The sequence below is a fragment of the Ammodytes marinus genome, assembly GCF_949987685.1.
Source record: "Ammodytes marinus genome assembly, chromosome: 1".
Classification (NCBI taxonomy): domain Eukaryota; kingdom Metazoa; phylum Chordata; class Actinopteri; order Uranoscopiformes; family Ammodytidae; genus Ammodytes; species Ammodytes marinus.
This window is the reverse complement of record NC_137230.1, coordinates 24,292,844-24,318,604: the sequence shown is the minus strand read 5'-3', so window position 1 is coordinate 24,318,604 and position 25,761 is coordinate 24,292,844. Positions and strand designations below refer to the sequence as shown.

At 41.9% G+C, this 25,761-nt stretch overlaps 1 protein-coding gene across 1 annotated transcript in view; it reads right to left on the bottom strand.

The window, feature by feature from the left end:
* The window catches only part of LOC307248942 (protein TANC1-like), a gene marked incomplete at both ends in the record, with an annotated part of 34,628 nt that extends 9,868 nt beyond the window's left edge, over positions 1-24,760 (bottom strand). The window contains 12 exons of the mRNA XM_080025505.1: positions 698-1,006; positions 2,569-2,735; positions 3,590-3,821; positions 7,578-7,705; positions 8,618-8,908; positions 9,069-9,185; positions 14,232-14,501; positions 15,538-15,811; positions 17,613-17,737; positions 19,210-19,302; positions 22,985-23,176; positions 24,688-24,760. Of these exons, the coding sequence (XP_079881631.1) occupies positions 698-1,006; positions 2,569-2,735; positions 3,590-3,821; positions 7,578-7,705; positions 8,618-8,908; positions 9,069-9,185; positions 14,232-14,501; positions 15,538-15,811; positions 17,613-17,737; positions 19,210-19,302; positions 22,985-23,176; positions 24,688-24,760 (2,271 nt within the window). The remainder of the gene's footprint in view (positions 1-697; positions 1,007-2,568; positions 2,736-3,589; positions 3,822-7,577; positions 7,706-8,617; positions 8,909-9,068; positions 9,186-14,231; positions 14,502-15,537; positions 15,812-17,612; positions 17,738-19,209; positions 19,303-22,984; positions 23,177-24,687) is intronic.
* Positions 24,761-25,761: the final 1,001 nt, after the last annotated feature.

The following is a 25,761-nucleotide window of genomic DNA, read 5'->3' as shown; positions in this document are numbered from 1 at the left end:
CGGGATGACTGACACGCGTTAAGTGTTAGGCTGTGAACTTGACCAGAAAAGGAGGAGGTTGGCAGGTCCAAAAATACACTCCAGTTAAGATGTGTCTTTGTAGCTCTAGGAATAAAGGCTGTAGTTTACATAGCAAGTGAAACAGTCTTTACCGCACCTGTAGTAGCCTATGTCGTTCACAACCTAATGTTTTTATTTTTTTATTTTAACAACTTACTCATTAGTCTACTTTAGCTAACGTTAACTAGGCTATTTTAATCTGTCAACCATTTAACATTCAATTAAGCTGACAGCCTGTCACTTAAGCTAACTATTGAAACTGTTTATACGTTAGATTTAGTTTTCGGGCTATTTCAACCTTTTTTTAATTGCTTTTTAAACCTGAATACGCTGAAATATGTATCCATCCATCAATTTAGCAACCTGTTTCAACTCGCCCCTATATTTTGGCTAAAAACGACCATTTTACGAAGGCTATTACTTTTCACTAAATATTTCAAAAAAATCATAATTTGTTTTAGCGAACTATTTCGGTGATTTCACTTAGGTGATTTTGGCTAACTGTCCCCAACATCTATCTTAATTGCAACATGTGGTGTTTAGATTGTAATGGCTTATCAACAATCTTTCCACTCAAGTACCCCTGAGGTACAAATACCCATTGTCTTGTTGGTAACCAATGCTCTACATGTCTGACCTCTGACAGGGAGACGGGCACCACCAAGTAGTTTCCTCCTTTCAGAGCCAGATGGCCCTTGTGGAACAGATCCAGGGTCAGCTGAAGGTAAAGGATGGAGCCGTTGCTGCGCGTTGACAAATGGCTGCTGAATTTGCTGATGAGCAGCTGATCAGGGGCCGAGCCTGTTGGTGTGGTGACATTAGAGGCAACCTGGGTGCTGCTGCTGACCCGGTGATGGATGTAATCACTTAGGTCAGCTCCCAAATCACTACTGTCTGGCAGGATGTCCAGAGAGATGCCCGAGAAGGGAAGATGGGTCGTAATTTCCTACAAGAGAAGAAAACGGTTTCATCATTGTTGCTTATTGGTAAAGACACACAGACAGAAAAAACACAGCAGTATTTGAAGCCTTTGGGAAGGAAAAAATTAAAAGCAGTAAAATCGGGACTGATTCCTCAGATGCTGTTGCCTCTGACGCAGAGTTTTGAGAGTCAGCACAGTAAATAGTGTGACAGTGACTCAAGCTCCAACATTGCTCATAGGCATCTCTCAGTCACATTTCATCTCCTTTCTCGCCATCCTCAACTGCTCAACACCTGCCAGAAAACGGTGATAACCGATAAATAAAAATCCATGTTATTGAAGCTCAGTTATTCATGACATTTTGACTCAACGACAAGCAATTGACTTGTGGCCGTGGACTGTGCTAGAGATATAAAGGTTGTTATAAAAGAGTAAGCACTTGAACTGTGAAATGGCTGGTAAAAAGCGAAGGTATGAATCTGATTGGGACACAGGAATATTGGAAGGTAATAGATGCATTCTTTATCTATGTATTTAAGTTTTTGAATGCTTGCTTGCTTCAAATGTATCATGGAAAAAATGACCCCCAATTTGTTTTTTGTGTATTCCCAAACACTAATCAAATTTTGTAACCGGCTGGCTGGCTGGCTGGCTGGCTGGCTGGCTGGCTGGCTGGCTGGCTGGCTGGCTGGCTGTCAAACTCCAGACTCCCAGAATTAGTAGTATTACCATACATTGAGGGCGTAATCCAAGCCGCATTTGGAGGTTTGGCTTTGGCACTGGACAGGTACATCCGCTGTTTGTTGGGATTACCAACCGGATTGAGAGATTACGTCAGACTAGAGAGTGACAGTGCCAAAAACCATAATGTCTATACCATGGCAGTAAAGGCACAACATGGAACTAGACTATGCATGCAGAGAGCTACGAAAAAAGAAGCCATGTATTGCAGGTATTGTCTTTGATTGGGACAATATGATGCAAGATGAAACCTGAAGGGTCCTTAAACCTTCACTCTCCCAGATGTATCTAGCCATCTAAAAAATTACCAGGGTTTTGGGGAATTTCTGTCTAGATCCCATAAAGTTCACAGTGCCGACCTGGCATAAATGCTAGGTGTTGTAAAGGCAATAATAAAGGGGTTGCAAAAAAGGAAGAAGAGCTTCAGCACTTAAGACAAGGGTCTATATTCCGATGGAGATGGGATTTCATTTGTGGCATTTAAAATTCACATTTAAATAATTGAATTAAAAGCATCCTTTTCTTCTAGAAACTATCCCTGATTACTGCAAATAAAATACCTGTTTTACCTAAAAAAAAGAAAGACATTTTTTTCTACATAGACCCAAGAGCTGTCTGTAAAACCTTTGACAGCCACCTCAGGGATAATTTTGAAGTCCAGTATCAAGTTATCATAACACATGAGTTCAATCCTAGATCAGTGCAGAGCAGAAAGAAAACCCCTGGTGGGAATCAGTACAGGCATTGGGAAAACCCTGCTGATGAATTTGAACCAACCCCTTAAAAAAGGTGTGCAGTGTGCCAAGAGATCGCTTTATTTCTGTAATGTTAATAACCTCACTCACCAAAAGGCCTGTCCTGACTGTGACCACCAACTTTAGCCAGGATGGAAATTTGGAGATTATTTTGGAAATGAAAGTAGCAATGGTGTCCCCGTAGTCTGGTTTATGGAATTCTGCCTCATTAAGACTGTCAACCAATATGATGTAGTCTTCTTCTGGTAGCCTGCGGTCTGAATGCACATACAGCAAAAAGATACAGAGAAAAAGAAGTTAAAGCGCATTAGGAGACCATATATATTACATAAGGCTTGTGAAGAGCACATAATAAGGAAACAAATAAAGATTGACATGATATTTCACTCTAAGCCTCTTTATTTTATGACCAAAGTGCATTATTGTTTTCCAGGACAGAATATAGAGGAAAACACCAGCTGCTGATATTGATTATATTCTGCTGATAAGGACCAGAGGCCATTGTTGTTTATTAGCTGGAAACAGAACATATTCATCATGTTTCATATCATCAAAGCTGTCAATGCATCCCTGCAAGCCTGTGAGGACTCCTACACTCAGGCACAAGGGCTCTCCATTTTTCCCCTAACCTGCTTAATACTGATGGAGTAGACAAAGCACTTCAGTGCTCAGAATGTGGAGGGCCCTGGCCATAATAACACATCAATCTAGTGGACTGACTCTACCATGAGGAAGTGAGCTGGCTAATACTGCCGTAACATCCACGGCCTCTCCAGAGCATTTTCGTGACCTTGAAATCATGTGGAACGCTGATGATTCACCGGGGCAAAAATAACACTAATTTCCCTATGTAAATGACCCAACATCTGTTACACACTCTACAGGGTTTCAAATCATTGACCTTAACCAGGGAAAGTAATCTATGGCCCAATCATGGAGTCATTAATGGTCTATTTCCAACAGGAGTTGGCAGTGGTGGAGTCCTTGATTGTAGTGTGAGTAAGGCAGACAGTTTTCCACTTTGAAACGGATACTATTTTAAAATTGATAAGGTCTTTAAAGTTGAATATCACATTTGTCCTGAGGTGTCTGTGTGTCTAGACTCCCTTACCCTTGCGCAGGCTGGCTATGGGCTCCAGGACACCCTTTCGGAAGGCAGCGATGGGGTCTTGAACGCAGGATCGCAGGCTGAGCGTGTTTTGCAAGTGAGGCTCTTGTACCAGCAGCTCCCTGTACGGGGCGAGCTGTGGCGCTCTGGCCAACAGGGCGGCGACACTGTGCACAAACTCTGGCACCAGGCAGGTGTAGGTGTTGTCAGCCTGACAGAAATGGTAGGCTACCACCTGACAGAAGAGAGAAGCGGGTGGAAATATCTGCATTCAGCTAGCAAAGAGGTATAACGTTGGTGCGGATGGAAATGTATAGTGAAAATAGGACAGGAGGTTTTAATAGCGGTAATATACGTACATATCAGAACTGCCTTGGGCCATAATGCATGATTTGGAGGTGCTGTGTCTAATGGGAGGAACCTCACATGAATGTAAAGTGTAAACTGGGTCTGAAGTGAAACAAATCTAAAAAATGAGAAGCTACTTTATAAAAGCTCTCTTGGCCATTTTGCATGCACTTAAGCACTTTAACGTTATTAAGGATTAAGCTGTTTAGCCTACATGGTTAAATGGTTTCATTTTGCCACATCAACAACTACCTGATAGTAACTCTGATACTGAATAAAGGCTGAATATGATGAATCTCATCCAAGATATGAAGGTATAAAACATCAACGTTTATCCTTGGCGGACATCTTGCCAGCCCATGAAAGAGTGATGTCAGCTGATTGTAGCAGTGTGTGTACATGTATTTTGTTGTTCTTTGACTTGTGCGTTTTAACTCTGAGAAGAAGTGGTGTGGTGTTTGGTAAAAATGGGTTTGTCAGAGTGATTTATCTGTTCATATGCCAAGAAGAAAGACAATTGAATAACTGAGAAAAACTCAGACATATGTCACATTATAGTTTCTGCTCATGAAACTCAACTAGTTTCATTTACCATAGTGTCTCTAAAACCCATTCTGTATCTACAAGCTGCTTATTCAGGCTGCAGACAATAGACAGAGGGATTAATCATACCACTACTTGTGAAGGTGATTTTTGCAATTATACCGAAACTAGGCAAAATAATTAAATACATTCAAATAAATGATGACTGTCTTGCTGGAAGATAAATGGTTGTGAATTAATAATGAATAGCTGTAATGACTGGGGGGGTTGGGACACAGGTGTGGACCAAGGGGTGTCTGAAAGTTATCCCCGGAGGGATAACCACTAAATCGCAAAGTGACTACAGGGAAGGGGAGAAAACAAAAATGCACAAAGCTGTAAAGGGCCACACAGGCTACCTTTTAATAATGCAAACTAAAGCGACAACAAAACCACCGCTGCCAAGCAGCTGAAGACATACACAAGTAAAGCAGTTGACTTTACAACACTTAACACAGAGAGCACTCAGAGACAACCTCTGAAGGTGAGACAATGAGCAGCACAGAGCACTGGGGTCTCAGGGCATATATAATCTCTTCACACCTGGGTTCAATCAGCCAATCAGTGCACACACACCTGATTGCAGTGAGGAAATCAGTCACCATTCTCACGGAGGCGAAAGATTCCGTGGACTCACAGGGCTGAAATCTACCGTTTCCTCTCAGGACCACCCCTCTAAGGAACGGCACCTGACGTTCCAACAGGACCCCCCACCCACCCCGGGTGGAGGCCTCCATGGAGGGGCTAGTGGATCGGAACAGACTGGCTGGAGGCGGGAAACATGAAACACGGGGTGAATTCTCATGGACCGGGGAAGCAAGAGGCTAACAGTGACGGGGTTTATCCTTCGAATGATCCTGAAGGGACCAATGAAACGTGGCGGCAATTGGCGAGACTCTACCCGCAGTGGGAGATCCCTTGTGGAGAGCCACACCCTCTGCACCACCCGATAGTTTGGGGCTGGGCGGCAATGCTGTTGTGACGTCTTGTTTCGGGCGCAAATTTTGCAAGCTGCCACAAACTCGCTCACATCTCTCCCCATCCGGGGCCACCAGAATCTCTTTTTGAGAAAACCAATAGTGCGACGAACACCAGGGTGATTTGTGAGGTGTGTGGAGTGGCCCCACCTAAGCACTTGTGATCGCACTCGTGCCGGAACATACCGACAGCCTTGGGGCCCCACTCCTGGGTCAGGCTCCTGCTGTTGAGCCCCCTGAACCACTGTGTCAATCTCCCCGGTCAGTGGGGCATGGATGCGGGTAAGGGGCACAGTGGGCTCTGGAGAACTGTCTCTATCTGAACACTGGAATCGTAGAGATAAGGCATTTAGCCTCTGATTTTTCGAACGTGGACGGCCCTTATGTTTACTAATGACTTTACTAAGTTGAGCGTACTCTGCAGGAACCCCATTAGCAAGAAGAGACACAGAGGCCGAAGAATCAGAGGGAGTCAAGGTCTCAATAACCCCAAGAGTCAGGCGGTCACTGGGGGTAGCACAGGGAAGGCCTACTGAACTGTGAGATTTTGAGACTGCGGCACTTGTGGCAGGAGGGGGCTCACATTCAAAAGGTTGGAGTTGAACAGAGTCTGATTCCATCATGTGAGATGCACAGTTTGGACCCCAGCTCATCACCCTCCCAGTTCAATCAGCCAATCAGTGCACACACACCTGATTGTCACCATTCTCACGGAGGCGAAAGATTCCGTGGACTCACAGGGCTGAAATCTACCGTTTCCTCACAATAGCAGTGTGTACTGTAGTGTGTATACAGCGTAGATAAATCCCTGCCTTGACCATATGGCCCCAATACAAGATTATCAATGATACTCTTGAGCGAACATCCTCACATCACTTGCAGTCTGACTAGTTCCCATGGAAACTCTTATTGAGGCCAAGTTAGTAAATTTAGCTTCCATGTCATCTCTGTGATGCAATGAGCAGCATGTTCTACATGTGCCCGAAAAGAGAGAAGCACGGTCCGATGCTAAAATATTGTGTCACAAATGGCTCTTTAAAAAGAAAATGGTACCGTGCTGATGTAGGCTATTCATCTCTTTGAATTGATCCCTTGTCAGTCTTTTGTGAAAGCTCGTAGCATTAATAGCTCTCTAAAGTAGGCTACTTTTTTATGATGCTGTATTTTATTGCCGCACTCACAAATCCAGAGCCATCAAAACAGCCATAACAAGAAAACTAAATCTTGGGGCATTCCCATAACGTAAACATACATTTCTTATTTTGTCTATTATGACTTCAGGTGAGAACACAGTCGGCTGAGCAACAGGATAAATAATAAAAACTGCACATGAGTAGATTGTGTGGTTGTGTATGTACTATCTCTGTAAGGACCAAACACAGCATTTATTGAAGTCCTTCAGAGTGGACATTTTTGGCAAGTGAGCACACTTTGGTCAGTGTTTGCTTATTGGTTTTGGACCCAACATTAAAATACAGTAGACCTTATAAGTAAAGAGAGGCTGGAGTAAGGCATGTGTATGTTTTAGGTTAAAGGTTCCAATTGGGTAAATACATGGAAAAAGAGAGAAACAGCTAGCAGCGCTACCATGGCTCTGTCCAAAGGTAACATAATCATGTAAAACAAATTAAGCATGTTATATCATGTTAGTTTAATCTGCAAAAAAAGTCTCGGAACGAGCATTACATTTTGCATCAACTTCTTTTTTGTTGGCCCTGAAGGCATCACTCAGCCGCTGCAGGGCATGGGTCACAATCTTTAAATTCTGATGTGGATTATAGAGACAAAATATAACATAGATTTGTGAGAGAGTGAGACTGGTTGTTTAGCCCTGTTTCCAGGTTCCAGTTGTTTAAAACACGCTAGGTATTTAATGGCTTGTGCATCATATTTAACATACAGACAGGAGAGTGGTATTGCACCTCTCATTTAACTCTTTGCAACAAAGCAAATAAGTGCGTTTCCCAAAATATCAAACTATCGCTTTAATGTTAGGGTTAGGGGCCAAACAGATCCTTTTGTTATTGTGGGTTCTCAAAAGGCTAAAAATACAAACGTTTTTATGCATGTGCGTTTTGAGGTACCTTGGCAGCAAGGCATCTGACAGCCTCCTTCTTGTGTGCAGCACTTTCGCTTGTTCCTGCAGCAGCACTCTGGTTGAGCTGGGAATCGGCTGGCTGCTTGGAGGCTACTTTTCCCTGCCTATCCCCACCTGAACACAGCGCAGAGAACAACAACAAACGCAAAGCTGCCATTTACACTCATTACATTGAGTCTCTTGTGTAAGGACGGGAACGTCAGGAATGAATTCTATGAAGGAACACAATTAAACTGCTGCAATTAATTAGTGTATCTGTAAACAAGACTGGAAACTATAACATTGACATTGAGAGTGTTTGTTTCAAAGGGTGCATTATTATAAGTCTGAATTCCCACACATCTCCTGCTCTACCCTCTGTTAAGCCTGAATCAAAATGACAAAACACAGTACAGTTATCAATGAATAATGCACAGATGCTGAAAAATAAATGCCACTAAATTCTTTTTGAAGTTTTGCTTCTTTTCCGTGTCCTACCTCGCCCCCTGAGCCAGTAATCTTCCCAAAATATTTCTTATTGCACTACAAAGGGCTTAAAGATCTGAGATAAAAAAAAGACTGTATTTGTGGCCATTCACTTCAGGCGTGTCACGTTTTTTTGTCAAAAAAAACTAAATCTCCATCATGTCACAGCATGCAACATGTTTCTTATAGACAAATGTTCCAAACCTGGTTGTATGAGACGTTTCTCTCTCGTTTTTGCCTGGACAAAAGAACATTTACTGTGCCACTCATAGTAGAAAAAAGAACAAACAACCTCAGTCCCCTTGCACAACTGCGATCGACGGGGAACCCCAGGTGTGTGTGTGTGTGGAGTGGGTGGGGGGAGACATAAAAGAAGAGTGCGTGACCCAGTTACCAAGCAATATATCCTCCAATATCTTAGAAGTATCTAACTTTACTGGGGCCCCACTGAAGACTGTATGCAATTCAACTTTGAGCATTCTACTGTGTTCTTAAACTTTAGCATTTGAGAAACGCTCAAGAACAAAGCATGCTGCAGTGAGTAGAGATGGTGAGTCTTACACTTAGGGGAGGAGCTGGGGCTGTGAGAGATGCTGGGACCTCCCAGTGACGTGCGCATGCCATGACAGCTGAGCGTCACCAGCCTCCATATGATAGCTGTCTTGCCAGATCCTGCGTTACCCACGACGACAGCGCCTCGTCCTTCGCAGCTGCTGGTTTTCCTCAGAACCTCCTCCAGACGTGTGAAGAGCCAATCCCGGCCGACGAATGCTGTTTCTGCGGTGATTCCAGGGACTTCAAACAGCAGCGGCTTAAGCATGATGTCAGCTTGTTTGAATGGCACCAATCTCCCTGGAGGCAGTAAGAGGAAAGAGTTGAGGGATAACTGTATTTGATGAAAGCAGTTGCATTGGGGAAGTGCACACATGTTCCACACAGGTCTCTGCAGATGTTTCTGCACCAAGCTATATTTACAGAGTGATTTCAGCCCCGAGGGTTAGCCCCGAAATACCTTTGGAGTCATCGTTTGTGCGCCCAGCTGTGTTGTGTTTACGAACAGAGCCCCTGTGTCCAGCAGCCCTTTGGTTGTCCAGATAACTCAAATCCTCCAATCTAGTAGAGCTGGTTGCTGCAAAGATAGAGAGAGTGTGTGGGGAATGGATTGAGGGTGTTAGAGAGTGGAGCAGGAAATGTGCAGAGATACACATGCACCAAACAAGTGTCAAAGTATCTGTGTGAGTCAATGATTGTATCCATGGAGACGCAAGACACAAACTGTATTTGTTGTTGCTCTCTGTGATAAAGGTTCGACGACCTTGAGGACAGGGAAAGAATAAGAAAGCTCATCTCACGTCCTGTTATCTCAAGAAATGACCAAAGGTTTCGTACTGTCTGACAATCACTAGGAACTCTTGGATGGCTGTAATGTAAAACTGCATCAGTGGTCAATGACAGGGTTACACACATTCATCTCACATCCAAATCAGCCACTTAATAAGCAAACATGAGAAACAAAATAAAGAACATTTTGTGCAAAAACACAAGTAGTTTACTCCCACATCAGCCCAACCATCCGCCCACTCACACTACAGAGTTTACAGGTCAGCAAGGTTTACTTTCTGCAGCTTCCAAGACATTTAGCCGGTTTTAGTTCTGGCTATTGTGAAAAGGCTTTGTGTAATTATCTGCTTCTTTCATTAAACAATAAAAAAAAATGTCTGCCTCAGCATACCATTATGCAGTGAATCGTAGAGGGACAAAACAGGAGCTTTCCTGTACAGTCCTGCAATAAATAAGATTTAATTTTGTGAGAGGTGTGTAATTATGATGACACTGTGTCAGAGAGGGGTTGATTCAACTCTCTTGTCATTTTCTAGCTTGTAATCCTCTGGTGGTTTTGTAACAGGGTTACTGTCAAGTGGACAAAGCTTGACAAACATTTGTATAATTATTGCTATTAGTTGAGTTCAGTATACAACAAACACTCGATAAACCATTTAACACATAACAAGTGAAGTAGTCTGAACAGTGTGGAATGGGATATTGTTTTGTGTTTCTATGTTGTTTTTTTGTTGTTATTTTGGCAGGTTTTTGCCCTTCTTTAATTTAATTTATTTAATAGTTGCCAGGATTTTCCTGGGAGACCAAACAGAGATGGATATAAAAAGCAACAAGAAGGGGTATGATTCATCCCCAGAATATCTTCAGTTACATTGTTCTGTACTAAATAATTTTTATTTATAGTCATACTTTCTCAGATTCAGGCTCCCATAGTGTAAAATGTCATTCCTGGTCAATTGCTCATCTGTCGTTGGAGCAGTTGGCTAGAAAAAGGTTAAGAGCCTCTATTATAGCATCAGGCCGTTCCCATTTCTCCATCTCTCTGTTGATGAAGGGGAATCTAATGCGAGGGTCTATAAATCCAGGCCTGGCGGAAAAGCAGCTAACTATATTACAGTCGCTTTCAACCGGAAGGGTTTATGTTATGAGGCAACTCTGGGGTTGTAAAGATATTGGTTTCTCAGCACTTAGGTTTCTCTCCTGTGTTTAGGTGATGGAATAGTAAATAGCATTCGTATTACTATATACTGGATAGTATAAATATCAAAAAAGGCTAAAGCTTTTCAGAACTACTGTTATGTTATTTTAAGAGTTTGTTTTCAATTGGAAGTCAAAGATATTGTCTACTGCATTCATAATCCCCTGTAAAATCTGAAAATCTGGCATTACCGCTGCCTTTAATCCCTTCAGAGTGGGATATTAAAAAAAGGCCTGAGTCACGTGGTTGCACTTATCTATAAAATACTGTAGATGGAAAAAAAAGTGCAGCCCCTAGACAGATGATAAACTCACATAATCATGTATACATGTTAAATGTTGTCACTGGTAATCTCAAAGCATGTGAAGGAGCTGCACTACATACTATATACACTATAGAACTGGTATGGTCTTTAAAGCCTTAAGGCAGCCTGAAGATGCCGGCCTTCAGCATCCTTAAGCGTACCACCACATGCAGTCAGATGTGAGCCACGCAACATAAAATGTGTCTGTGGTCTCTTAACCAATATTTCATGTTTGCTACATGTGTAATATTTGACCGTCCCACTACAAAGTCATCATAGGGAAAGACAGACTGAACTTCGTTTTTGCACATTCTAAATGTACATACTGTGTAGAGTTTGAGCACTTTTTCAGCACTCTAGCAGATCATATTCAGATACATCTATCATCCATGCATGTGTCCGTCAGCCTGCAGCATTCAGAGTGAGAGTGTGGGGGAAAGCACATGCAACCTGCTCTGTGGAGTAGCCTGTCCAGTGGAAAATGAGAGGGCTCCCTGATGCAAAACAAATCAATCTCAGCGTGAAGAAAGCATTATTAGTGCAAAAGAAAAAAAAATGGGGGATTAGCAAATAACAAGCCCTGAAACACTGAGAACACGAAATCCCTTTCAACAGGTAGCAGAGAGCTTTTTGGACCAGGGACACAGAGGAAAATTACAGTAAAATTGTCGAGCAATAGCTGAAGTGGAGAACTGAGGATTGAAAGAACATCCACAGAGAGAGAGAATGAAGAGCAGTCTGCAGCCAAACAGTGTGAAGGAGGTGTAAAGTGGGATGAGAAAGACAGCCAGGCCAAATGGCTGAGTGGACTGAGGCAACAGAGAAAGAGCTAAGACATGTTTTCAGCCAGTCCCTCCACCATTGACAGTGTCCAGCCTAATGAGGGTGTTGGCCATTGTCACTGCCTACCTTTATGTTTCCCCACTGGGGACAGTGTGTTTGATTGTACTCCAACCCCCTGTTGATCCTTCATCACTTTAAAGGTCAACTCCACATCAAGCAAGCCCCCAGCATCTCTGATGGCGTTCTCACCATAACACTCAAATCATGAACAAAAAAAAAAAACTCTATCACAACCTACATAACCTTTTTTCCACATTTTGGGAATTATTCTTATTGGCTTTCTGGCATAGATTTAGATGAGAAGATCAATACAAGATACATTGATATACATGTATATCTGTCTTTTAAATCTAAAGCTACAGCTCGCATTTTAGATGCTAAACGGTAGATTCCGTTACCCTTGGACAGAACGAGTCTAGCAGCTAATTTAAGCTAAGATAACTTTTGGTCGGATGGACAGATATAAGAGTGGCATCTATCGTCTCATCCATAATATAATATATACTGTATATATAATATATAATAATAATTTCCATAAATTGAATAAGCAGTTTTCCCAAAATGCTATTCCTTTAACTTAACTTAAATTTGAACACGGTCCCTTCACTGCAGAGCATTGTCTCATTATTGAACGTGGAATGCTCCAGTTCCTTTATAGGCCAGTAGCACTGACCTCTCACATATGAAAAACCTTGAACAGGCTGCCAATGCAGCATTGCAGACCCCCTAGTAAAGACACTAGGACGCTTACTAATTTACACATCAGGAAAACAGACTGAAAGCATCAAAAACGATCATGTCAATCTGTAGTTGCTGCAGCTATTGCGCTCCTCCAGCCTTGTTCACAGAGAAGTGAAGTCTTTGTGCTGACAGCCATCATACTGTACAATGCTTTCTGACAAAATGGCCCCAGCCTCAGCCCACTGTGATCGCAAAAGCAGAATTTATCTTAGAAATCTTTGAGCACACAAGCCACTGTCCTCCATTCCATAAATTCTGATTATGAGGATGTTAATGAGAACAGACAATGTTGAGTATGCACAGTACACATAGTGACATAAGTTGATGGAGCCTCAATCTATTATAGACTATAAATTATGTACTGACTAATTGCAAAATTTAAACTGAAATCTGCAATTTAACTCTATTAACATAAGTACGGAATGTGCACAGATTGTAATCAACATATTCTGTGTTCATTTGTTTTCTCTTTGGTGTGCTGCTGCTGTCCATGTTGCTGTTTTGCGTACACTATCTATTCAACATAATATATCATATATTTTCTAAAAAAGTGTTTGTATTCAAATTCATATTCAAATTACGGTGCATATGTTTATAAAAACCCCACTCAATTCATTCATATCTACATCTTGTTCTCCTCTGTTGTGGCCCGACAATATTGCAGGAATAAAGACTACGTTTTAATTTACACCTTAATTGTATCACTTTTCTCTTCATTTATATCATTTTGCATATACTGTATGAAGGCCATTATTCTGTGGTCTAATCTTTCATGAATATGAAGCAAAATTGTAGTGGCTACAGTGTTATGTACACGGCTTGCTTCATCTTTTTTTCCAAATTTCATCAAGAGCGCCTCAATGAAAGCACCATCTCAAAGAAGAAACTGGCAGGCGTTACTGTGTATCCACTCCTTAGGGAATCTCTTCCTTTGCACCAGCCACAAATGAACTGACATCTAAGGGAAGAAATGGAGCCTTGTGCACTGGCAAAAAAAAATCGTGACTGGTTAGGGAAGGATGGGGGGGTTGGGGGGGTATTTTTTTCTGACAACTGGAGGCCTCCCAGGACATTTAACTGGTACTGCTCACTGTGTGTATCCAGCCTCAGTGGTAAGTAGAGCACCAACACACAGTGCTTTAAGGCTTAGTTCTGCATCACAGATACGCCCCCTCTGTGTCGGATGAATAGTTGGAAAATGTCAAGTAAAAAAAATCAATTCAATCACTTTGTCATTCCACCAATATTTCTTAATCTCATTATAATCAACCGGTTCACAGCTGTCACATTCATACTCTCATTAACCTACTTCATCTACCAAATAATGGGAGCTTTAGCAACACGCTCACAAGCTCACTAATGAACACATTATGTTTTGTTTGTTTAATCAGGATAAAAATGGAGTAAAAAACGACACATTGATGTTTTACAGGGGAAGTGTGTGTGGGGCTATTGCTTGGCCAGGAGCAGTGACTTCCTCGAGTCTCTGCTGTTTGACTGTCAACCTTGAGGTAACGGCAAGACTCCAGGAAATAGTTAATAAGTGAGCTTTGCAGGTGCTAATAGGCTGATGTTGTTCCCTTGTTAAGACTGAGCCGGGCTAGCTGTTTCCCCATATGTACAGTCTTTGTGCACAGCGCTGCCTAATATGTATACAAGTAGCAGAGAAAATGAAAACAGAAATGTATCAAACTATTCCTTTAAACAGAGAGTAACAGGTGAATATTAGAGGTATAGCGTAAGCGTACCTGCCACAGAATTTGGACGGGGCATCACAAGGGAGGAATTGCCGTGCAAGTGGTGCTGTGGGAGGGGTCTTTTGGGTGCTGGTGGAGTCCGGGGCTCCATGATGTCAGTCCTGGGTAAGGCCTCATGTGGTTGGGCGGGCAGATTGTCCCTGGTCGGCCCCTCACTGGTGTGGCCCATTGCACCGGCACCACCCTCCAGGCCTTGGTCTTTAGTCAGAACCTGACTGGAGGCGCTGCGCTCCTCATTCTCAGAGGAACTGGTGGTGGTTGCTGAGACGCGCAAAAAAGAAATACAGGTAAGTAGGTAAGGCAGCAAAGCATATAAAACTAAAGCATATACTTAAAGGCCTACTTCACCGGTGGGAATATGAAGGTAAATTGAATTCTGAGATCCTATGTAGTATAAATGTGCAAAAAAAAAATCAATTGGTTCATCCTAGCCTGAGAAAAGGCTAACTGTGATGTCACAGTAAGAGAAATGTAGGGTTGGACAGTGAGACCATAAAACACTCTATCTGCCTTTTCTCAGGCTAGGATGAACCAATTTCTATTTTTTTTGCACATTTATACTACATAGGATCTCAGAATTCAATACACCTTCATATTCCCACCGGTGAAGTAGGCCTTTAAGAAGAACAATGGGCATGCAATTGTCTACTTGCATTTCTTATCAGTTAAAACTGATTAAAAACACCCAAAACTAAGCAATGACTTCGACTCCGACAAAACAAATCTTTTTACCTCACTCAACAATAAATACAAACCCTAAATGTTTTATCAGGCCTATGTCCCAAACTCATCGATCACCAAGTATTACTGTACTCGCTGCCCCCTGCACTTATGTAGTTTAACTATAAATAAAAACTTTATTTAGGGAGAAAAAAAGTGTCCTATTTTAGGAGAATCAGACCCATAAGCTACAAAGACATAGTGTCCCAGTTTTGACAGGGAGGGAGTCGAAGCCTTGAGGCTGAAGTGGCACAAGCAACGTGGTAGAAACTACTGTAGCTGTGGGGTAGGTTCACATATTCCACAAGGATTTCAAAGCTAAGTGATGTTGCATCTCACTGCCTGTCAACATTTAGGAAGGTGTGGCACTTCAGTGACATCATTCATATTTGAAAATTCATGCTACGGTGAGTGGTTCCATTACATATGCTGTTTTGTTTTTTGTTTTTTTTACTTCCACTTCCAGTGATCCATGGCTAGGGATTATGTATTGGACATGCTTCATTTAGCATGAAAACCAATCTGAACTCACACAGTGTAGTCGGGCATGATTTGGAAACACAGAGGCAACCCTCACCTATGATTCCACTGTCTTTGCTCTCCAGGGTGGAGGTGGGGCTGTAAGAGGGCGGCCCAGGGCTGCTCCTGGTGATGGATCCAGGAGCGGGGAAAGGGGCGGGGCCGGACAGGGTTCCACAGGGGCTGCTGCTGGAGCTGCAGTGCGCTGAGGGTAAGGCCAAAGGCTGATGGCCCCCAGTATGCAGGGTGTTAGAGGGGCTCTCTGAACAGGGGGAGGCAGTGCTGCAGGTCAGAGTGGAGCTGGGACTCCCCCCCTGGGCAGAGGTATCACACTGAGAGAGAGCGACAGAGAGAGAGAGACAGAGAGAGAGAGGTATAAAACCAAGGAAATGACAGTGACACCAATATAAGATGTGTGGGTATACACAGGGAGAGCCTGATCAGCGCTGTGCACAGAGACAAGAAATGAAACATACCTATGTGATATTATTCAAGTTGTATGTACTCTACTATGCATGAGAGGGTTTGCCTTGTGACTGAAACTATTTGTGTGTGCAAACAGATATGAAATGAAAGGGTTATTTCAGTTATTTTCCTCCTGGCTGTTATTTGCCCAGTTTGTCACGATGACAGCTGGTTGTGTTCAAAAATAAATCACTCTTTAGTTTACTGTAAAAGTCACTCAACACATGTTCTTTTGTTCCACACATGGTGGATTTCACAAAGACACAAAGTGTATTTTTTCCCACGTGCCAGGATGTATTTTAGACCCAATGAAGGCAGCATGAGGAGGAAATTAAGATTTAAGGAAATGAGAACTCGGCAGTATATGAAGGTGCCATTGCAGTGTGTGTTACTTTGCCAAGTGGACTCGTTTTGGATAGCAACTTGGAGCAACTGCATGCAAAGCTCTATGACAAAGTAAAATACAAAGCGATTTTGAACTCACCATGGTGTGAAAAAAACAAAACAAAATAAGAGCCAATTTGATATAAGGTGAGACTATTTTTCAAACTGCTAAGGCTCCATCTCAACCGAATCGCATCTATTGACAAAGAGCGTTCTAGGTTTACTTTTTAAGAGAAATAAAATAAATACAGTACATGGTGTGTACATACAATATCAGGTACATCTATACAATATAAAGCAACCTACTGTGGTAGCCCTGCAATAAAGTATGCTTTTAAGAAGCATACTATATGAAATCTTTGGTCAGACTTTCAGAGAGCTCAATGTCGAGGGCTTTTTTCAAGGCTGTGGTTTGTGTTCTTGCTGTGTGGTTTTCAATGATGTTGCTCTTAGAGGAGGGAAACATCTCTTCTTTAACAGATATGTTACATGTTTTATAATGTATAGTATTTACACTTGTCTATATATTTTTAAATATTCTTTTTCACTGATCCTTGGAAATGTTATGCAGAGATCAATACCTTTTCACAACATCTAATGACATTTTTTTAATAACTTGACATGTCCTCAAAGTCAGAAAAAATGCCATTCCTTTTTATGTTGCTTCTCCTTGTAGTTTGATCAAATGCATTTCAGGTATCTTCATTACTGATGTAACATTCCCGCAACACAGAGAGTATAAAGGAGACAAGGCAGCAGAGTTGAAACAGCTCGCTGTTATTCCCTTTATACTAGAGCCTCATCTATCTTAGCCAGGACAACCCACATTCCTCATATGAGCCTGGCTATCTCTGTGAAACTGACTGAATCTGGAGCTCAGGTGGTGGAATGAGGCTGAGAAAATGGGCCACGGCTGAGCAATACACACGCATAGTGATGGAGAGACGTAAGCACATACAATAACTCTCATACAGAGGGCTAAACTAATAGGGCACCCAGTGAGAAATGGCACCCTGCGGAAGCATAGCAACACAATTATGTTTCAAAGTAAATATATCGATCCATTTCTTTCCCAAGGGGGGTCCAAGTGCTCAAACCACACAGTGTTTCATTTCACACAATTACATTCTAAATAACAATCAGCTTATCTTGTTAAGTAATGATTAATAAGAAACTAAGATCCTGGTGGCTAAAAAGAAGAATGTTGTTCCCTGAACTATCCATAGCCTTGTTTATATATGACATGACACGCAAAGGGCCCAGTAAATCAATATGTTGCCCTACCTTCTTTTCCCTCCTGTCCTCCATAGGAGAGCTAGCAGTGCCGGGCGTTGCTTCTCCCAATAAGAAGCATAGTCTGGTCATCAGTTCCTGGGTAGAAAGGGAGGAGCCCGGCTCCACGTGGAGGTCTGAAGGACACACACATTGGAGATACACTGCTTAACAAGCTAAATGAAACACGGCAGGGCCAGGCCAAACCTCTCATCTAACTGACACTCTCTCGCTCCAGCTCGGCTCAGCTCGTGAGGTTCCCACCCAGCAGCGTCGTACGTGGACTGCTAGTGTGCATGCATCCACAGGTCAGTGCAGTCCCAGCTGCCCTGCTTAGGGATGCACAGACAGTGGCTTTCCAGTCCCCTTGGTTTGAGGCAGCAGAGTGAGAGGTTGTGTGAGGTTGTGAGTTCGCCTATATGCGCACGCCTGCCAGGTGCTCGCGGGTTGGGAGACGGGCTGTGAATTTCAATGAGCTTTGGTTTGCGACTCTGTAGGCAAGAAAAAGAAGGAGTGCCTTGGCTCTGCCTTCCGTTGTCGCTCCTGGAGAGATTGGCTGACACAGGCCATGTGCTGCATTCATTTATCACTGTTTAAGACTCCCCTGATGCTTTGACCTCCAACCCCCAGCTCTTCTAAGGGTCCACGCTCTCCTATGCAGTGCATGGCTTCACAGTCATCAATACACTCCTCCGTTCTCCCTCTCACCTATGCACTGGTATCGGCTAGATTAACATGCATAATATTGAGCATGCATATTAGCAGCAAGACAGGACATCACAGATTACAGGAACAACTCACTCCTCGTCACAGCATCTTTCCCTTTGCCTTTTAGACATCACATTCTTTTCGCTCATGCTTAACCCAGTTGTGTTCAAACTCTAGACTAGTTTTGAGAGGACCAAGGCCGATTCCGATTAGTGGGCTGGGTGTCCCACAGAACACCCCAGCTCTAGCCTTTGTCAAAACTCTTTTCAGTTCACACCTTGAAAAGAGCTGCCTAAGACTTGAGTGGAAAGGGTGGATGTGAATTTGAGAGTGGGAGAGAGGAGAGACAACTTTGCATTTAGTCAGCAGAGCACTGAGATCCAATCTTTGGAGTAACATGAGGACACACACTGAATGTCCAGTACTATTCATCAAACCACCTAGCAGTTGCCATTGGAAACGGGAAGCTGAGAGGTGCCTGGCAACCGGGAATGGAAGATGCCTCATAAAAATCGGTTTAGCCTAGCCCGCTGGTCAGAACACATAGAAAGCTGGCTGAGATGTGAGTATTAACACCAGGATTGATTTAATGTCACCTTAACTGTACACACAAAATTGGAGAAAAAAAGTCAAGGCAAAGACCCCATGGGGAAACTGTGATCAAACAAGTCCTCTCTCAATAAAACACTGAGGATACACAGACACCACCGCCCATTACATACATCTGAGAGTAAACAACTTCATGCAAAGCCTTTTTGGATGTTATTAAAACACAACTCTCATCATACACTCTCCCCTCACCTCTCCAACCCATTCATTCTCATTCAGCCTGCCTAATCAATACCTGGGGGAGGAAAACGACATTGGTGCTAATCACACGCCCAAGCTCTCCTGTTCTCACCTCTGTGGTCTGCCTTGCCACGGCACGAGGCAAAGACAAGAGGTTCCCTTGCATTGGAAGAGCCATCCACATACTCCGGCTTCCTTCCCCGTCCTTCGGCCACGGCACAGAGGGAGAGAAGGAGGGAGCGGGAAGGAGGGAGAGAGAGAAGGAGGGAGAGGGAGAGAGAGAAAGCAGGCAGGGAGGGAGGGTGGAGATGAGGAGGGACGCGAAAGAAAGTGTGTGTTTGTGTGTGAGGGAGAGAGAAAGAGAGAGAGAGTGATTAAACCTCCCCATATGAGATCCGTGGTGCAGCATTTGAATTGTGTCCCATGAGTATAAAGCAGTATGTACAGAGTGCGAGCAAAGCATGCAAACAGTACAATATTCACTGTACCGTGGACATTTATCTATAATATATAAACACTGCTAATGTGGGCATGCGTGTGTATGTGTACGTTTGTGTGTGTGTGTGTGTGTGTGTGTATGTGTTTGTGTGAGTAAGTGTGTAAGTGTGTGTGTGCAGGTTTGTGTGTGAGTGATGACAGGGACAGCGGTGCACTCATATTGCTGTGTGTGGGTGTGTCTCAATTTATGCAACAACATGTGAGGGTACTTGGAGGTGCAGATTATTTGGCACCGAAGATCATTCACAAGGATGAGATTTTTGCAGACCCTGAATTGACTGAATCTTTACATTGGAAGGCTGTCCTGTGTTGAAACGGGGCCTGTGGATAGAGTCAGAAACAATCTGTGCACTAGCAACACACAGTTTGATATTTGACTTTGAACGACCACCAACATGACATGGCGGTGTATATTTTTGTCTGCTGAGATTTTCCTTGTCATGTTCACGAAAACAGGACAGTGCTGCAGGCAATCAAATTGAACAGCACCTTTTTCTGAATGACTGTACTTGCTGCAGGATACTGCCACCTAGTGTTTATTTTTTATGAAAAACAATGGATATAATTGGTGATTGCATGCATTTTAGACTGCATATGAGTATGTTTTTTCACTGAAAGCTGCCGCTTAAGTTTATTTTAGAAATGTTGTTTTAATGAATGCTTGTGAGTTGTGAGTTCAGTTTAATGATAATGTTGTCTTTGATCTTGACTTCATGGCATATCTTATCTGAATTAAGTATTCTGTATCTGTATCAGAAGTATTCATCTAAAGAAATCTCAACCCAAAATCATTATTAAGTGTATTTTTAAAGGTTTTAACCAGCAAGCCTTTTTAAATGAACTCCATCACAGTGACATTCATCAACTGAAATATCTGATGTGGAATTGGCCTTAGAATTTTTCACCAATACTTTCTCCTCCATTTTGAACAAGCATGCACCCCTTAAAAAGCACAGAGTAAAAAATAGATCAAACCCCTGGTTCACAAATGAATTGTCCGATGTATTTGCAGAGAGAAATAAAGCATGGTCCCTAGCTAGACGCTCTGGTGAAAATTCTAAGTGGACTGCTTTCAGACAAATCAGAAATAGGTGCATAACCATGGTTAGGAAAGCTAAATCGGATTACTACCTTGAACTAATTTCCAACTGCTACTCCAACCCTGCACTATTTTGGAAGGCTGTGAATTAAAACAAAAATAATTCTAGCACTGTTCCAAGTCAGTTAAAAATAAATGATCAGACTTTAAATGACCAGAAAGAAATTGGTTTAGCTTTCAATAAACATTTTATAGCTGCTGGTCAACTCTTTCACAATGGAGGATCTACGCCTTCCACCACCAGTATAACATACCACATGTCTCTAAAACTCCTCTTTTCAGCCTTGTTCAAGTTTCAACAAGTGTTGTTGTAGATGCGCTTCTTGCCATCAACCCCAGGAAGTACATGGGAGAGGACAATTTGGACCCATTTTCAATCAATCTCTCTGCACTTATCATATCAAAACAAATAACCCATATTTTTAATCTTTCCATCTCCTCTGGTATAAGTCAGGAAAAAAGCTCACGTCATCCCATTACATAAATGGGCTGACAAAAGTGATCTCAATTATTACAGGCCAATTTCCAAACTCCCGTGCCTGGCAAAAATTCTAGAATCAGTCATTAATACTCAGTTGAAAACTTTTTTATCCAGTGCTTCCATTTTGAGCCCATTTCAATCTCGTTTTAGGGCAGGCCACAGTACCGTATCTGCTGTCACTTTGGTCTTAGACAACATTGTTACAGCTATCGACAAAAAAATGCACTGTGCAGCACTTTTTGTTGATCTGTCAAAAGCTTTTGATACTTTAGACCACCATTTGCTTTTACAGAGGCTGCATGGAATTGGTTTTGATCATTCTACATGTAGTTGGTTTAGGGACTATCTCTCTGATAGACAGCAGTCAGTAAAACTGGGAAGCTACCAAACTGAGTTTTTAACAGTTACAAATGGTGTTCCACAGGGATCAATTTTAGGTCCAGTCCTATTCACAATTTACATCAATAACATTGTTTCATCACTACAAAACTGTCATGCCCATTTGTATGCTGACGACACTGTACTGTATTGCATTTCTGATTCGGTGCAACAATCTGTTCAGAACCTACAGAGCTCTTTTAACACCCTGCAGGACTGTCTAGTGGACCTCAGGCTTGTTCTTAATACAGAAAAAACAAAATATATGTGTTTCTCCAGAGCAAGAACTACACATTTTAATGATCTTATTATTCATACAAATAATGGATCTCAAATTGAAAGAGTCATTGAATATAAATATCTTGGCATCTGGATAGATGAAAAACTCTCTTTTACATTTCACATAAAAAATCTTGTCTGTCGTCTGCGACAAAAGATTGGATATTTTTATAGAAACAAAGCCACCTTCCCGTTGTTCAGTAGGAAAAGGATTATTGAGGCAGTTTTTATATCTGTCCTTGATTACGGTGATGTGGTTTATCAGCATGCATCTCATTCATGCCTTAAACTCTTAGACTCTGTTTTTCACTCTGCTTTGAGATTCATTACAGGAGATGCTTATGATACACACCATTGTGTTTTATATGAAAAGGTTGGGTGGAGAGACGTGATGCACATTGGCATATTTTTATATATAAAGCCCTGACCAGAAAGCTACTACTCTATTTGACAGAAATGCTGCTTATTTCAGATGGGCTTTATCAAACCCGCTCAACTGACATGCTCATGTTCCATGCGCCCGGTCTGAGCTTGGTAAAGCCGCTTTCAGCCACAGTGCCCCTGACTCCTGGAACAGCCTACAACATCAAATTAAAATAAATACACTCATAACTGTTAACCAATTTAAACTTATTATTTTGAATCAGTCCCACTCCACTTGTAACTGTTTTAATTAGGCTATTGTTCTGCTTCATTCAATTGATCTGAATGTTTTAATTGTTGTTGTCTCTTTGTAAGCTTGTTGTGTATTTTCATTGTATATTGTGTATCTGTAATTAACTCGACGTCATTGTAAAAGAGGGTCACCCCTCAATTGATCTTTCGAGGTCAAATAAAGGAAATGAATGAAATGTCTGAAAATCGACCTCCCTAATTGGGGTTCCTTGCCTTAAGTTATCTTGTTCAATCATTTACACTGACAATCTGTCACATGGTTCTGGGCCCTGGGGGCACCGTGTGTATGCTCATGTATTTGCTGTCACATGTATGGAACAGCTGAACGCACAGAAGCTCTCTGCTAATAAAGGCAAACCCATCAAAGCATTCTGACGTTATGTGCCACTATTCCCATGATGCAACGCTTCATGTCATTCTCAGTTGTTCACACTGAGGCTGGGTTTTTGTTTTTATTACTATTTCAAATGAACCCACCTGGGAACTTGACACACGACTGGGAGGCCACTACGTCGGCCTGGCGAGGCAGAAGAGGGGAGGACGGTAAAGAAATGGACAAAGTCTTGGTCAGCCTTCTCACTTTTCCTGGGCTACTGTCATGGTCCAGGAAGTGTGTGGCACGCCCGCCTCTATGCCTTTGCAAGGTGCTGTGAGTGTACCCCTCACCGCCTACATTGAAATAAGATGGGAGTGTTTAGAGAAAAAGGTCAGACGTTAAACTTAAAGAAGCAGGATTTAAAAGGCTCCATTGTAGTTAAAAAAGAAAAGGCCAAGATGAATCATCAGAACTGGGGCTGTACAGCAGATCCAACATATTGCAGAGAGAAAGCAGTGTAAAATATGGCTCACAAAAGGCTGCAGCAGAGGGAACATTTCTTGTCTTGGAGGCAAATTGCTGAATGAGGTAATGGAAAGTTGGCAATGCCAGAACATCTATTTAAGGAAATGGGATCACACTCAATAAAAGAGACAACACTTATTATTTTTCTAGTCAATGTTTGAATTATTCGTCATGACCAGCAGTTATACCAGCTATTAAGCCCAATCCTGTGTCTTCAAATACACATTATGCACGACAGCTCACAAAGCCAGGTGATTACAGGGACCCTTATTGCCACTTATTTCGGTCGCACCAGATTGCAGTAGTATTCCCCGTGGTATAATTCAGTCAATCACGTCCTCCTACCTGAAATTAGTTTGCTATGTTATCAGTGTGGGCAAAACAAGGACTTCTAGTGTGAATTTCCACTGACTAATATTACAAATTCATAAGATATGCCGTTGAATAAAGTGGAGAAGAAGGATAATTTGCCTCTAAACCTTTCATGATGAGCTAAGGGGAGAAGTGATACGTCTCTGTAAAATGATCATAGCCATTCCAATGTACTGTAAACATACTATATCATTTTAATGAGACTGACACAGTTCTCCATCTCTTCCTCGCGGTTCTTGCCATCCAGAGCAGCAAATTATTAAATATTAATGGAGCAACATGGTCGCTCTAATACTGAGCTCTACTTAAGCCCATCTATCTCCACTGCGCAGTCTGATAGCTCCTCTCTACTGCAGCAAGTTGACAAGTTCACCCCTGTGAAAAATAAATCACAAACATCTTCATCATCAACAGCAAAAAATCCCAGTTATTTAGAAAGAACGCTTTCTCCAGAATCACATTTCACTGACACTACTACAAAATGTTTTGGTTTGGTTGTGTATAGCAGTTCCAACACATTTATAGGAAATGCGCAGGTTCCTCTCATTCAGTTGGAGCCCACTGGCAATCCTTGCGAAATTCATTAGGTTTTTTAGTAGGTCAGGATGTTTGCCTAACCCACTCTAACTTCTCCTGACACACTTTAATGCAAGCAGCGGGACAGAGAGTGAAGGACAGAAGCCGTTGATGAATTAGGCTAATTGAAATGGCTCTACTTAAATCACCCAAGAGGAGAGAACCTGCACATTGCCATCAAATAACACAAGAGCACGTGTGTACAACATTGGATAAATCTCCACCATGTTTGAGCAGAAACAGAAAAATAGCATATTTCAAATGATGAAAACTATAATAAAGTAACCCTTAGGCAAGCCAAAGATACAACCCAAGTATAGGCCCACTGGCTTAATACTGAGCTGCCTTGCCACAGTTGTTACATGGGTAGTTTCAGTTGTTTTGTTCTTACCTGGAGGTCTCTGGTTCTTTTTGCCCCCTCGTTTTCCTCCTTCTTTCTTGTTTCCAAACACTGCTCGGAACATAGCCTTGCTGTGCTGTTGCTTGTCTACTGCCTGTGGAGGACTAAGCAAAATGTTATTTTGAATTGGGAACACATTATTTCAGGCAACATTACCCCCACTGTTACTTTTTAATTCAATTCAGAAGGGGCACCAAAATCAATTGGTGGCTTCTGAGACTATATTTACTATTTAGTCTTAGTAACAATGAGAACATGACTTTCTTTAATTATTAGTTCACATTATGGGGTTCCCTCATATAAAACAATTAAACAAATATATATATATATATAAAATATAATTTCCTCCTAAAATGAAGCCTCGACTTACATGTTCTTAAGTCTGCTTGGATGCCGGCATGTCCTCGCATAAATCCACAGGAAGCTGATGGAAGACCATTTCAAGTCGAGGAGTCCAATTAAGAAGTGCTGCAGCTCGCTCCTCAGTCAACTCAGTGTATAATGTTGAAAGGGGTCGGGCGCGCGCGTCGTGCACATGCGTGTTTGCACTATGTTGCACATTTGATGAAGCCTTATTCACGTCATGTTTTCTCCTTTAAACCGTTTGTTCCCTTACAGTAGGCTACAGGGGATTTTCCATTTGTTCTTCATGTATGCATATCACTCGGTTACTGCTGTTACAACGCCAGCATCATCAAAAGTAGGCTATAATAACAATAATGATAATGATAATAATAATAATAATAATAATAATAATAATAAGAAGAAGAAGAAGAAGAAGAAGAAGAAGAAGAAGAAGAAGAAGAAGAAGAAGAAGAAGAAGAAGAAGAAGAAGAAGAAGAAGAAGAAGAAGAAGAAGAAGAAGAAGAAGAAGAAGAAGAAGAAGAAGAAGAAGAAGAATTGATGCAGAAAATGTCACTTTTGCAAAACATCGTTTTAAGTGTGTGTTTAAGTGATTAAATAAAATTAATATAAAAGTAAGTCATTCATTTTAAAGTTAGGCTAAATAGCCTAAACATGTTTTTTTTTTTTTTTTTTTACACAATTACATATTATAGTTTAATA